A 15374-nucleotide genomic window follows, 5' to 3' on the forward strand; every position below is an offset into this window, starting at 1 on the left:
TTTTCTTAACCATTTATGCTTTTCAATTATTAAGTTTTAACGTTGTTAGGTTCTGTCTTTTTCTTATGAGAACTACTGAAAAAATACAAGTGAACACTTAATAATTAAGTATTCACTTGTATTTTTTCAGTAGTTTCCATAAGAAATTATCATGATCATATTGTCTTGCCATAACAAAATGCATGACGTCAACAACAATCAGCTTTGTATTCTGCTGTACAGCAGCTACTAAATGTTGGACAACAAATTTGATAGATAAAGAGGTCACATCAATCATAATCTCTGATTTTTTTTATTCAGATAATATTACAATGTAAATACCTTCCAAACCATACATACCCATCTAGCCATAGTAGAAATTACAAAAGGTATATATTGGAAATAACTAGTATATTATCATATGAAAACTAGGAACCCTGATTACCAATAACTATGCAGCATAAATTAAGTCATACATGGTCTGTCATATCAGGGTATCCCAAAAACTGACTAAGTATCTTGACACACATGTAGAGCGGTGACTGTACAAATAGTGTTTATGCTAGGGAGTCCAACCCTATTCCTATCCCTAAAAACAACTCCCTAACTTGAAGAAAATTGTACTGACACTCATTGATTTGGTCCACTGTTCAACATCCTTGGCAGTGTCTCAAATAAAATCTTCATCTTTTATTCTTGTTTTCTCTGCTACCCTGGATTATTTATTTAAAATGCCATTATTCACAAATATACCTCCTGGCATGTTCACTACATGTCAAATTAAGTCTTCATACTTGAAAAAAAATGCCGCTACAATATTGTAAAAGTAACATTTTTTTATTCCGGCAGTCACAGAGGTGTACATTTCAGTTGAAATCACTGGACATGTTCCAATAACTACTCAGTTTATGCAGTTCTTGTTTGTTGAGATTAAAACGCAATTGAATAAAATAACCTCGACAAGATATTAACATCAACCAAGTTGAAGACAGCTATTATTACTTTTTATTAATTTGTAAAAATAGAAAAGACTTTTATACATTATAACTTAGGCATTCCACTTGTGTATGTTTCAGTGGCCTACCTTTCATTCATTGTAGTTATAACCTACTCTCCACTGACAGATACACTCTTCAATTACTATAAGAATTGACACATCATATCATGTAATTCTGTGTAAACTCAATTACAATTTGTTCTGAGCAAACTCAATCTCATTAAAATCTGATTACAGGAGAAAGCTCTAAATTTATACCTTGGGTAAGGTGATCAACCACGGTATAAACAAAATAGAACATACAGGACAGGTAGGGTAGATGTGAAATATGGTAAATTAAGTAAATCAAGCCTTCTCCTTGATCAGATTTTAATCAGATTGTTATCAAACCTTTCTATATATTTCTATATCTACCTGTCATATCCAGAGGAGTTCATATTGCAGGTATTATGGATAGGAGGTCTTGAATTTTGAAATACTGATACATATGCTAAGATGACATCGAGGTCTTGAATTTTGAAATACTGATACATATGCTAAGATGACATCGAGGTCTTGAATTTTGAAATACTGATACCTATGCTCAGATGACATCGAGGTCTTGAATTTTGAAATACCGATACCTATACTAAGATGACATCGAGGTCTTGAATTTTGAAATACCGATACCTATGCTAAGATGACATCGAGGTCTTGAATTTTGAAATACCGATACCTATACTAAGATGACATCGAGGTCTTGAATTTTGAAATACCGATACCTATGCTAAGATGACATTGAGGTCTTGAATTTTGAAATACCAATACCTATGCTAAGATGACATCAATGTTATAACAAAGACCAGGATCTTTGAAACACAATCAATGTTTAACATAATATACAAACTATTACATAAAATGAAGGAGTGGTGAAGTTTATGTTGATTTAGTTCCAGCTACTTTCATCACTGTCTAATCTGTCTGTCTGTCTGTCTGTCTGTCTGTCTGTATGCCTCTCACTGTCTGTCAACTAATAATTCAGTTGTCTGTACATGGAAAAGTTAGCTTGACTGATTTTCTTAGTCAGATTGCTGCTTCTGTTCCTTTGATGCTTGAAATAATTTCACACATCCCTTGGCAGAGGGCGCCATTCCTTTCCAAATACTATTGTTGTGAAGATCAAATACTTCCTGTAATAAGGAAAGAAGTCAAATTGTTATCCTTGCTTAAAATATTAATACTTCACTGAGAATATTACCTATGAATCAGAATGAAAAAAAAAACATATGAAGGCAACTTTGACAAGAATCAGATTTAGCTGTACGATGGCAGAAGACAACAAATACAATGTAATCAAGAAGAAAGAAGTATGAGTGGGTGTACCCCCCCCCCACCATAATTACTTGGTTGCCCCTAAACTCCATACACAAACCCTTTGTTTATATAGTCATGTGTCCCCTCCCCTTATATACATGCTGCTTGAATTGTCAAAAATATTGTGAAATCAAGTTCTGTCAAAGAATACAATTATTTTGATTAGGAGAGATCACACAACAAACAAACAACTTTAATCACTGTACTGTGTATTTTATTATTAGACTTTTAGGACTTGATTGTTTTTGTTTTTCTTAACATGTTTATTTTATTGATAAGTAAACTCAAGCAATTTGACCATTTTATTTTGGTCACACAGTTTGTTTTAATAAACCATGTATTAGTGGTTATAAAAGTTTTCAAAAACCAACCTGTATTGGAACAAGTTTCAGATTGGTGGATTCTTCAGCCTCTGCCCCACCTGAGGAGTAGAGGTCATTGACCTCAGTGGAGCTCAGACTGCATCTGCAGAGACAACATGAATTATTTTAGAGTGGTGATGAATTAAATGTGATCAGAATCATATTAACTATATAACTATATGACATCTCACACCATGCCTGTCTTTCACATCTAGTAGTTAACCATTTTATCATGTGGAAAGATTTTCCAGCAAGAATAAAAGTGTTTCATGTTCTGATTCATTTAGAAAGATCCTAAGTATTCCCTGTGAACATTCTGTTTGGTAGATAATCCAGGTTGTATTTTGTTTATTTGTTTGTGGTTTATTTTCACAAGTAGAATACTCTATATCAAGTTTCAGCCACACGTACATGATGGTGATCTGTTCTTAGTAGTCACTTTTGACAAACAATCCATGCAATACACAGCATAAATGGTAAACTGTCTTATGAAGCCAGTTGACACTTTTTCTCACCACTTTTTAACGTCAATACTAAGCTATCTAAATGTCCTTAAATGACTTCTGTACACTAAGATATATCATGTCCCTCTGACCTCACTGGCCTGCTTTGAAACGACTGATGTGTGAGGGCGCCCCGTTATGGTGTACCTTAGAGACTAGTGATTCTGGTGACCTTGTTAGTTAATTAATTCATCAAAGCTCTATTTAAATGTGATTGGCTTTGGTCTAATACTGGACAACACAAATGGATAATAGCTACTTGTTAGTCTGAACTAGACTAAATCAACTGTTTTAGATGTAAAAGTCAATAGTCACAGATAAATCAACAACCCTCTACAAAAACCATCTCACAAAAACAGCCAATTCATGACAATCCCTCTGCTAAATTGCTAAACACAGCTGTGATAGTATACATCACCTGATAAAGAACTCCATACTTGGTCGTCCTGCACTTGTGTTGTTACCAGCCACACCTAGCAACACCGGTTCACTTAGGTATTTCATTGGAATGTTGATTTCATCTCGTACTTCTCTCAGGATGGAATTAAAAATTTCTTCTACAACATCATCTGGACCAAATTCAGAGATGGAAAATTCCTTGATATCTAATTTTTTATCCTTACCAAGTAAGGCAAGCAATTCCTGGAAGAAGAACACGGCAAAATTGGATACTATAATCTCCCCAGTATAATCTCAGAAAATGTGTTGTTGTTAAGTGTTACAGAAAGATAGACACACACTACAATGTACTTGAGTTTCATAATAATGTTTTCCAAGTTTCCTTTCTATAATTATATATACATTTAATTAACTATTAGTTTCACCAAATATTCACTTATTTTTCTTCTTGAGAACAGTGACAATAAATCACATGCTGGATTATTCATAGGTTGACAAGTCAAACATGACATGATGACGATGGCGGTGGTGGTGGTGGTGGTGGTGGTGGTGATGATGACGATGATGATGGTTGTGGTGGTAGTAGTGTTGGTGGTGGTGGTGGTGGTGGTGGTGATGGTGGTGATGATGGTGATGATGATGAAGATGATGATGGCAGTGGGGGGGGGAGGAGGAGGAGGAGGAGGAGGAGGGGGAGAATGACAATATCAATAAAGACAACAATGATGAAAGGAAGATGAAGACAATGGTTATGATGAATATGATGACGCCATGGCAATGATGGCATTTGACAGTTACAACTGATTGCATGATAACAAAAAACAAACCAACACACAGAAATCACACACACACAAAATACTTTGAGATGATGTGATAATATTTTACCTCGGGCTCTGGATGACCTCCTGGTACATCCCACAATCCTGGTGCTTCCCCCACTTTATCACTTCGTCTCATAAACATTACATAGTCATCAACTGTCTGTACCAAAGCTCCAACCCCAGCAGGATCAGACAGATAGACCTGAGAGTTTTCAAAATCTCTGACACCGTATTTGTGAAGAGATTTAACTTCTGGTGACCAGTTCGTTCCCAGATAATCTTTGTAACAAGTCAGTCCTAAGTTTAAAGTCACACCGTTATTTTCATATTTTGCCGAATCTAATCTGAACTTAGATCCGTTGAAAAGCCGGGGGTTTTGTTCAACACGTTTGGCCCAAATTGTTTCAATGTTTGTCTCGTGTGTGTCTAACACTTTCCGATTGAATTGGTCTCCTAACACAACTCGTACATTTGATTTGGATATTCCATTGGAGGTGAACCACAAATTAATATCCGGATCCATAGCCATGCATGCGAACTGACTCAACCTTCTTTACGAAATGTGCATAAAGCAGTGAAGTCACAGCATGTTGAATCAAAACTGCATAACACTGTTTACGTGGCAATGAACAGATTCCACCACTATTAACTTGGTTAGTAATTCAAATCTGTGAATAGAGTAGAGGTTGACATCTGTGACTAGCTGACGACGTCAGAGCGCCACCTAGCGATAATTATACACAATGCCCGTGAGGGCGCTATACTGTACAATTTTGCCCCCCAAAAAGACTGCAAAAAAAAAACCAAAAAAAAAAAACCATGGTAATCTGATGGAAGAGAAAGCACCTTTTTCATGGGTACATTTATCCGATCTGTGTTCAATATTTTGATAGAGATGTTGATCCATATCTGAATCAACAATCACTTGATATAATTATTGTAAAGATTTTTGTTGAGGTACAACGTGTAAATAAAATCCCCCTGAAGAAATACACCTTGCATTGTTAATGTGTCAAATTTTGTCAATATCTATGTCAAAATATAAAGCTACTATATAATACTTCAGTATTTTCACTCTATGAGAAACATTTCTCAAATACAAAAATTTGGAAAAGGTACGCATGTACCACTAAATTGACTACACTAATCATGGATAAAATGTATTTGTGGAATAAAGCTGAAATAAATTATACCACGCTAAAGTGTAAGAACATCACACATTTTCGTCAGATTTTAATTTCTTAAAGAACATTGGTACAGTTGAGGATTTTTTGCTCTTCAAAGTGTACTGAGTATAAAACTGTACTGGAAACACCAGAAAGAAATCTCAAACATCATTATAAATCGAAAGGAAGGTACACATGGAAACATTTTGGAGAGCAGATGCCATGATATGAATAAAAGATACCAGACATAGAAAATGGACTGATTTGGTGCATGATATATAGCATTTTTATCAGTTTTAAAGGAATTCTGATATCGTTAGGGCGCCACCAACCTCACACCCGAGAAAGTGTCGCGAGAGGGCGCTATCTTACACGGGCCACAGACAGAGAACGTTAACGCGTTGCGGAGAACCAGGCCGAGAACCTTGTAGCTCTGCGAGTTTATCGTGTCGCGTGTAGCATGTTACTACACCATTGATTTTCTATATTAGCAGCAGTGTGGCTGTTCTCGACTTTTCATAACGATGGATTTTAAATTTGGCTTTGTTGTTGAAGAAAACTCGGAACCAGAGAAGAACCAACAGGATCATGAACGACGTACTGATATCAGCGATACCAACGACCAAGCTAAAGGTGAACAGAAAGATGAAGAAACAAGTACTCGTAAGAAACTAAAAACAAGTGATGGCCACGCCACTGCGAAAGAATTCCTTCTTCCCGAGGTTCAAGAGTTGACATTGGAAGAGAAACAAGTACAAAAATTGACAACTGGACATGTTGAATTTGAAGTCATAGATTCTGAGAATGTGGAGATGAAATTGAAAGACAAAAAAGAGAGTCATTTGGTGAAAGTTATTTCCCATAATTCAGATTTACTGCCAAATGTATATGAAGGAGGACTGAAAATCTGGGAATGTTCCTTGGACTTGGTGGAATTTCTTAAAGATTCCAGCATCAATTTCCAGGATACCAGAGTTCTAGAACTGGGATGTGGAGCTGGATTACCGGGAATATTTGCCTTGCTGCATGAAGCTGAAGTAATATTCCAGGATTACAATGAAGAAGTCATTCAGGAAGTGACAATTCCCAATGTTGTCCTGAACTGTAAAACTTTGACAGGGCGCCCTCTAAGGTGCAAATTTATGTCAGGAGACTGGCAACAAGTTGAAGACATGCTGTCAAAAACACTAAATGAAGATGACAACAAATTTGACATCATTTTAACATCAGAGACGATTTATAATGTGGATTCACATGACAGTCTGCATAGTATCATGAGTTCTCTTTTGAAATCCACAGGAACTGTTTACCTGGCTGCAAAGACACATTATTTTGGCGTTGGTGGGGGAACTAGAATGTTTGAAGAATTGATAAAAAAGAAAGGAATTTTCCTGGTAGAAGTTGTTAAAACTTACACAGAAGGAGTCCAAAGGGAAATATTGATGATGAAGAGGAAATAACTCTCTGCAAATTGTCATTTTTAGATGTTTACTTTTGAAAGGAATTTAAAACATTATCGTCATTTTGCTATCATTGCCATGGATGTACATTTGAAAGAAAAAAAAACTTTTTGGAATAAAAGTGGAATATCAAACACATTGTTGAATGTATAATTATAGTTACTGTGTATCAATGTCCTATGAAGAATGTCAGTGAGAAATCATGAGATGATGTGATGTTAAATATGGACAATATGTTAGTTTGATGTTAGTTGAAAGGTACAATCATTTCTGAATGCGTGCATGTGTGATATACCCATAGCCAAGTGTACGTGATTGAACCGAGAGTGGAATACTTGGCTAGACTGTCTGTCTTTTGGCTTCATATTCAATGAAATGTAAGATACAGTGACAACAAAACTTTGTATTTAGACTTATTCTGTAACTGAGGAATACATTATGCTGTCTGCTATTTGTCTAATTTGGCTACAAATTTGATTTGTTTCAGCAATGTTACTGTGTATCTTGTACATAGACTAAGAGTAAGACAGTGCAGTGTTGCAGTTCACAAAGTCATGTCTTGTTGGCTAACACCTCCCCCCCCCCTCACATACACACACACACACACATACATACATACATACATACATACATACATACATACATACATACATACACACACATACATACATACATACATACATACATACATACACACACATACATACATACATACATACATACATACACATACATACATACATACATACATACATACATACACACACATACATACATACATACACACACATACATACATACATACATACATACACATACATACATACATACACACACATACATACATACATACATACATACATACACATACATACATACATACACACACATACATACATACATACATACATACACATACACACACATACATACATACATACATACATACATACATACATACATACATACATACATACACATACATACATACATACATACATACACATACACACACACATACATACATACATACATACACATACACACACACCATCAATCTAGTACAGTAACTCAATGCCTCATTGCTTCAGCCTCAGAGTGAATAGTTGTTGTATACCTTGAGGTCTCTTGAAAAATGGGGGGAAAGATTAATGTAGAATAGATTTGTATATGTGACCATTTGAGGAAGTGAGAATGGAGCGCCCTCAAAGGGTTTAATTAGTTAGTTATTGAACTTTGACCTAGTTCATCACTTTGGTTGCCAGTCAAGTTTAATAGCCAGTCATCTTGATCGACCCTCCCATCCCTCCCCTTTTAGGCAGGGTTTGGGAGAAATAATTTTCCTGTTTGTGTATTTTATATACCAATACAATTTCGTTCTTGTTTCATTGTGTTCAGAGTGGCCCTTATTTTGCAGGTCACCATTAATAAAAGGGGTGTTCCTGCCTCAGACTGCAAGAATTATTTATTTATTTTATGCAAATCATCACAGTCATTTTAGGCAGTTGCTATGATGATTTTCATTTAACTTTTGAAGTTCTGCAAAATTATGATGCAAGATTCTTGCACCTTTCTCTGGTTTTACCTTTCTTCAAGACAAGTTACATACTAGTATGTCAAACTTCCCAAAACCTGCCTTCAAATGAACAATTATTGACTACTAAATATTTCTTTTGATGTGCATATGTTGTTAGAATTTTGAAAGGAAACATTCGTATCCTATACAAAAAACCAAACACATATATAATATGATCATTATAAAACAATACTTGTCATATGGGCATAAATCATATACATCTTCAAAATGCAACAATGGCAAAAAAGTACTGTACAGGTATAACTCATAAAGACAGAGCATCAAATGTCAGAGAACCCGAATCTGAGTACAATTGTTTGTAATTGATTAGACAGTAAGAGACACCATGTTGTTCAGTCCTACCAGCTGTCTCAAATCAGCGAGTGCAAGCTGACAGAGTAGTATGACATGTATTGTTGTATTATACAGGCTAATGTTTCACATGCCATCCAAAATAATCATATATTTGAAATTTAATTCTGATCATTGACAGAATTAAACAAGACTGGAAATTCCACTTTCACCAAAACTTTGTTTTATTCATAAAATTTAATAATGAACATTGCAGTAACTAAACACCTATAAACTACCAATATCTACAATATTTATTACAAAGTAGAATTTAGAGATTTGATATTAGGATGAATAAATCATAAGTATGTCACTTTTATAGGAAATTTCATGGTATTTACAATAATTGACATAAAACTCACAAAAAAAGAGACTTTTCTGAAATGTACAATATGTAGACTCAGTGTATGTAATGGGTTATCAGCGTTCTTTGAAGATAAATATAGGGTTGTGGTTGATATCAAAAAGAACAAATTCATGGTCCAATGTCACATGTCTCAGTTAGACACCTCAGTCCTTATACAGGTATTCGCTTTGTTTTCAGATATTTAGAGCATAAATGGGAGATCTTTGTTTAATTCTCCAGTACCGACATAAACATATCCGTGTTTGGTTGTTCCTGGCACATGGTAGAAAGTAAGGCCTTGCCATAATAAGCTACGGAGAATTACCAATCCACTGCCACGCTCACACTGCAAACTCCAGGCTCCTGTTATCACAAACAAATTCATTATTAGTATATAATTAACCATTTCTTGCCCACAAGAATAATATTACAACATGTATGCAGTACTTTTCAACTTCTCCCACTAACAATTTATAGAAACTTGGCCAGTCTTCTTGATGTACTGGCACTGAAAGTCAATAAGGGTTTAACAAATGGTAATATCTGAAATGTATAATGATAAAATCAAACTTAATGAAGTAAACATTTTATAGGTTTGTTGTTTGTTTGCTGCAACAAACAGAAAGTTAGTTTCATTTCCATTTACTGTGGAAATCAAAATAGTCAACACAAATGTGTATTAATTTAAATATAGTGTTAGAAATGCTAAAATGACATGTAACCAAGCCAACAGGACAAAGTACTCACTTGACTTGGGGATATCTTCATCAATGGCGTCAAGGAAATCAATAGCTTTGTCCAAGTCTGCTTTATCTAAGAGAGACTTCTCTTTCAGTAAGAGAGCTTCACGGAAATGGAAGTAAGAGGAAAACTTTACTGCCTCTGTTATCTGGAGACCTGAAAATGTACATAAACAAAGAAACAATTAGTGAGACTGTGACAACAAAACAGTAATGGTATGTTGGTAATCTACTGAACTGGCAGATAAAATCAGAAACATTCGCTTACAAAATGCACAAATTCTATTTCTTTAATAAGTGCAATGTCCTACAAATGGTTGTGTCCTTGTAGCCATACAGGAGGAGTATAGATATCAATTTATTACACCTCAATTACATCTGCAGTTTCCTTTAATTCTTTCTACCTTTCTTATGTCTCACGCATTTTCACATGTGATTCTCTCATCATTTAAAAAAATTTCGATCAGAATCTCACAAACATTTGATAAAATCTATGTATATTAAATTTGGTAGTGATGGACAGCAGGATGAAAGACTGATCCACTGTATTACTGATCAACCACCAAAAATTAAACATGAATTAAATATGAATCTCTTGCCATCACATATGAATGTGACACAATGTTCTTGATATATTATTACATGTACATCCCAAATCAACTGTATAGCCTTACCTGCGAAACTACGATTTCTGATAATTGTATCATGAGGTGTTTTGATATATGCACCTCTAGGAACAATAGCGACATCTTCATCGATTTGAGTTATTGTTGATGCAAGGCGGTCTTCCTCCTTGATTGTTATCTGAAAATATCAAAGACACATATTCAGTTTGTTTTTGTTGTTTGATATACTACATAACTGTCTCATCGACATCTTTGATTTAAATCATTTTGTCAACTAGTACAAAAGATATTTTATTGTGTACATCACTGCTTTGTATATTCTCCATCAAAAATCACAACTCTCAAATCCCCAAGCATATGCTCTCCAAGCCAATTTGACACCCCTTTGACCGACGACAATTTTTTGTGTTTCTTTACCCCTTACTTTGTGGTGACCGTGACTGACTCGCAGGAAATCAATTTTTATGAATTTGACCCACAACAGAAAGTGTTTTCTTTCAACAGAGGACACATTAGACTGTAAGAAATGTCAAGTTGTTCAGCCCTACCAGGCTTCTAAACCAGGAGTGCTGGTTGATAGCATGGCACAAATGTCTGTATTTTAAGACTAACATTGAATTACATTGAAAACTTTGTCATTGTTCGAGCTGGTGTAACAACTTGCTACAGTGGAAACAACAAATCTATTAGTCTAACACGATGAATCAGGCTGTTCTGTTGTTGGTACAAGAAAATTGTATTCATATGATTAAACATCATTTGTTATAACAGTAACCTAGCTATAGTGTTCTTACTAGTATTCTACCAAGCCCAACAGTGATGTATTGCTTATCTGTATCATTTGAAAGAAAGTTTGTCTATGAATATATTTTTACACTAACTGAAAAGAAGTGTAGCATAGCATGTGTGTCACTTTGTGGAAAATATGGGCCAGTGCAGTATTGACTGTTTTGTGTCTGTGTACATGTGTGTGTGTGTTTTGTGCTAAGTATGTGTATGAAACTTACTGTGTTTTCTTCTTCCTGGGCATCTTCTCCCTCACCAATTCTCTTAATTTCTGTGTGTTCATATTCATACGATGGGTCTCCAGTGAAACGACCTTTCACTAGTGAACACTGCTCCCTCATGGCCTGTGTGGCTTCTGGCAGTAGACCCCATGTAACACAGTCAAGACTATGGGTAGCAGCAAGAAAGGAAAACATCTTGTTTAGTAATATTCATAAGTACCTTCTGTAAACTAGCATACTACGGTATGTCAATATAATTTCGATTTTGTCAACTTGTATTATAAGTTATAATCTCAGTTCCTGAATCCTATAATATCAGTGATAGAGTGACTGTGGTTATAACATTAATGAACATTAGTGTTTACTAATCTAGGGAGTTCTACTTCAAGAAAGCTTAGAGGTTGAATAAGAAAGAAACAAGTTTACATCCAAGAACACGTATTTAAGAGTTGTTTTTTACATAACTATCATTGGCATCCAAATTCAGTCAACTTCACTTGAGTTGAGTGTGCAATACCACAGTAGCTTCCTGGCAGAAACGTCCTCAGACGTAACATTGTAAGATAACATACATTTACTTAACTATGAAATTTGGACAATACAAGGATACAAGGCAACATTTTGAAATGTTGCTGACATAACTTACCTGTAGAGCGTCTTTCTGTCTCTCATTTCATCATCCCCAACGCCCTGTGCGATAAAATAATCATCTTTGATACCTACGATTTTGCCCCAGAAAAATATTCTGTTGAACTTGTGATGATTCTGGAGGATGATGAGCGAGGTTTCTAAGGCTGCTTTCTTCTCTGGACTTAAAACGACGCCACTGCTACCGACGTAACTGATGTTGAGATGAAAACCTTCTGAATCCATTCTAATAATTAAATATAACAATCTCTGAAACAGTAAATGTTACGGATGTACAAACAGAACAGTGCTGTTGAAGACGCGACGAGGGTGTTTTGGTTGTATCGTCGTCAAGGTGACTGCGCATGCCCGACCACGAACGCAGGTCCGGCTATAGAGGGCGCTAAACCATGTGCGGGGCATTGTGTTGGAAACCAGTATTTTGTTTTGAATTCAGTGACGAACATGACGTGAACTACACAGAGTAATTCTTAGAATTTAAGCAGTTTTATTTTCATATTACATAAACAATAATCTAAATATCAGGCCTAATAGACCACTACTATCATAAGGCCAAAGGAATACTTAAAAGATAAAAAGACAATGGTTTATTTATTTTTTGCCATGTTATTATTGTGTGTGTGTATGTGTGTGTGTGTGTGTGTGTGTATGTATGTATGTATGTGTGTGTGTATGTATGTATGTATGTATGTATGTATGTATGTATGTGTGTGTGTGTGTATGTATGTATGTATGTATGTATGTATGTATGTATGTATGTATGTATGTATGTATGTGTGTGTGTGTGTGTATGTATGTATGTGTGTATGTATGTATGTGTGAGTATGTATGTATGTATGTAAGTCACTCCGAAAATAAACAGCCATATTTTTCAAATGAAATGAAAAGACAATATTTTATTGTAAATATTCAAAGGCACCTAGTATCTTAAAAATGCTCCAGTCCTTTCAATTACTCGCTATAAGTCAACAAATTTGCAACAATTATAAAATGTAAATTCATTTCTGCTTCTGAACCTTGTGAATTCTACATCATTGGACAAACCATAGATGCTCCACAGGTCTATGGACAAACTTGAAGTTTTCAAGTGCAACCTGAGGCCATGTCTATTCAAACAAGAACTAATTGATTGATTGATTGATTGATTGATTGATTGATTGATTGATTGATTGATTGATTGATTGATTGATCCATTAATTGATCCATTGATTTTCTGTACAAGGCAATTATATTTTTGCAAGTTCATCTGAGCTCTGAAGATATGTACAGTGTTACAAATAGTGAAATACTAGTACAACTCATACTAAAGTAAAACATTTTCTGTATATACCACAATCATTTATAGCATTCATATCGAATGTGAAAGTATACTGTTTCATTTGCTAATTGACCACATTACAAAGGCCACATGCAAGGCTTATAAAATTATACCAATTGAAAAAGTATACTTTTACACTTGATATGAATGATAAAAATGAGTGTAGCACATAGAGAAAGTGCTTTACTTCAGTGTTACTCTTTGTATCACTACCTAGTACCATATCTAATGTCTACCTAAGTACCAAATGTAATTAATATATAATATCAATAAAATTTGTTGAACACCCAACAACATTTATGGAGTTTCATGCATTCCTGAAATTCAAAACATCTCACGACATTGCAATGTTTGACTGCCTGGCCGTAAAGTTGTCAATGAAACGTTTGCCATAACTTGGACCTAGTCTAAGTGTTCTCATCCTTAAATGTTTTGTTTGAATAAATTATTTCTTGAATGAGGTCTTCTCCTGGAAAGTCTATAGCGATCATTCCCCAATGTCTAGGGTTTACTTGTATTTCTTGACTCTGGAGTAAATTCAATAATTTGGGGTTTATTCTCAACGCAATGATGTCCGGGTATGCCCCAATACCTGCAGCACTGCTGAAAGTCAAGTGTATTTTTTGTTCTTTCGATTGCAGTGCGACAGTAAGTGCATTTTTCACATGCTCCCACTTAGAATTCAGGTGGAATAGGGTTGGCACATTGTACTTGTCTGCAACCACGAGCTGATTAGTAGAATGGCAACTATATTGTATTCCCTTTGGGAAGTCGCCGTGATATTCTTTCAAAACAACAACTTTCCCTCGCACTTCACCAAGTTTTGGTATTTTGTTCTCATTCCAGATTCGGCTACATGTATCACCAAAGTATTCTTTTAATTGTAGTTTGATACTAGTAGCAAATTCTTCTGTATTGCCTTTATCTGTATGTTCTTTCTTCACTCGCATCAGAACTGTTTCACTCCTGTGATCGTCCAAAAATGCCAGAACATCTTTTAAGACGTCTCTAAAATGAGCATGTTGGTAAAACATACCATGATGTATTGGTAACTGGTTGTGATAGTGTCGACATCGGATATCCAGGAAACGAACACCAGCTTCTAGTTGCTTCTTCAATGGCCAGGTTTGACACTGTGTCGACGCACCGCCATAAAAACTCATCGTGTCATGAGTGCCAGGAATGGACAACTTGGCAACTGACAAATCGTCGGATAGATTCGACATCCAGTTTGGATGCACCACCTTTGGCCATTTTGAGCTACTATAACTTGTCGCCCTTGTAGAACTGCCGTTTATACCCATATCATATAGTTGTGTTATGATACTTACTGGCGTAACAGTTACTGCATCCTAATGGCTAGTCTGTAAGGTACGCCTTGACGGGCGCCCTCAAACATCGGCCAACCCCTAACGTCACGACGTATCTTACATTCTACCTAACGGCCGATTTCGTGGTTCAGTTATTGTAGATATCCGTTTGGTCTATCTAACAGTCTAAAGTCGAATCCAAATTTACCTGATCAAACCGTTCACGACGGGTAAACATTGTGGTGACTTTTGCACCCTGTACTAAACGCCGCAATACAACGCGGAAGTAATGTATCAGACATTAGGGATATCCGTCAATATTTACAAATGTCCCTCTCTTCTCGCGGCTAAGCCACTCGGTATACAGAGCTTAGGGACGATAGTCACGAGTCTGGCAGCGAGACTATCAAAG

General features: G+C 35.6%; 4 protein-coding genes across 4 annotated transcripts; 1 reads left to right on the forward strand and 3 right to left on the reverse strand.

The window, feature by feature from the left end:
- Nucleotides 1-1898: 1898 nt before the first annotated feature.
- LOC144453808 (uridine diphosphate glucose pyrophosphatase NUDT22-like) lies at nucleotides 1899-4937 on the reverse strand. Its single transcript, XM_078145168.1, has 4 exons — nucleotides 4479-4937; nucleotides 3613-3836; nucleotides 2701-2794; nucleotides 1899-2145 (listed from the first exon to the last, which is right to left on the reverse strand). The coding sequence occupies exons 1-4, from the start codon at nucleotides 4935-4937 to the stop codon at nucleotides 2035-2037; spliced, it is 888 nt and encodes a 295-aa protein (XP_078001294.1). The 3' UTR covers nucleotides 1899-2034.
- Nucleotides 4938-5992: 1055 nt separating this feature from the next.
- On the forward strand, nucleotides 5993-7070 carry LOC144453570 (histidine protein methyltransferase 1 homolog). The gene has a single exon (XM_078144891.1). It carries the CDS (start codon nucleotides 6105-6107, stop codon nucleotides 7038-7040), a length of 936 nt encoding a protein of 311 aa, XP_078001017.1. The 5' UTR covers nucleotides 5993-6104; the 3' UTR covers nucleotides 7041-7070.
- A 2058-nt stretch (nucleotides 7071-9128) lies between these two features.
- LOC144451866 (radial spoke head protein 9 homolog) lies at nucleotides 9129-12673 on the reverse strand. Its single transcript, XM_078142782.1, has 5 exons — nucleotides 12333-12673; nucleotides 11687-11852; nucleotides 10728-10857; nucleotides 10061-10210; nucleotides 9129-9676 (listed from the first exon to the last, which is right to left on the reverse strand). Exons 1-5 carry the CDS (start codon nucleotides 12557-12559, stop codon nucleotides 9516-9518), a joined length of 834 nt encoding a protein of 277 aa, XP_077998908.1. The 5' UTR covers nucleotides 12560-12673; the 3' UTR covers nucleotides 9129-9515.
- Nucleotides 12674-14059: 1386 nt separating this feature from the next.
- LOC144445986 (1-phosphatidylinositol phosphodiesterase-like) lies at nucleotides 14060-14956 on the reverse strand. The gene has a single exon (XM_078135652.1). The coding sequence runs from the start codon at nucleotides 14954-14956 to the stop codon at nucleotides 14060-14062; it is 897 nt and encodes a 298-aa protein (XP_077991778.1).
- Nucleotides 14957-15374: the final 418 nt, after the last annotated feature.

This window comes from Glandiceps talaboti, chromosome 2 (assembly GCF_964340395.1).
Source record: "Glandiceps talaboti chromosome 2, keGlaTala1.1, whole genome shotgun sequence".
Taxonomy (NCBI): domain Eukaryota; kingdom Metazoa; phylum Hemichordata; class Enteropneusta; family Spengelidae; genus Glandiceps; species Glandiceps talaboti.

Coding starts and splice junctions, on each gene's coding strand:
- LOC144453808 (XM_078145168.1), bottom strand. CDS start 4,937: ATGGATCCGGATATTAATTTGTGGTTCACCTCCAATGGAATATCCAAA. Junction 3,837..4,478: donor GAGGTCATCCAGAGCCCGAG/GTAAAATATTAT, acceptor TTCTTCTTCCAG/GAATTGCTTGCCTTACTTGG. Junction 2,795..3,612: donor AGTATGGAGTTCTTTATCAG/GTGATGTATACT, acceptor TTGTCTCTGCAG/ATGCAGTCTGAGCTCCACTG.
- LOC144453570 (XM_078144891.1), top strand. CDS start 6,105: ATGGATTTTAAATTTGGCTTTGTTGTTGAAGAAAACTCGGAACCAGAG.
- LOC144451866 (XM_078142782.1), bottom strand. CDS start 12,559: ATGGATTCAGAAGGTTTTCATCTCAACATCAGTTACGTCGGTAGCAGT. Junction 11,853..12,332: donor GACAGAAAGACGCTCTACAG/GTAAGTTATGTC, acceptor TGCTACCCATAG/TCTTGACTGTGTTACATGGG. Junction 10,858..11,686: donor CCCAGGAAGAAGAAAACACA/GTAAGTTTCATA, acceptor TGATATTTTCAG/ATAACAATCAAGGAGGAAGA.
- LOC144445986 (XM_078135652.1), bottom strand. CDS start 14,956: ATGGGTATAAACGGCAGTTCTACAAGGGCGACAAGTTATAGTAGCTCA.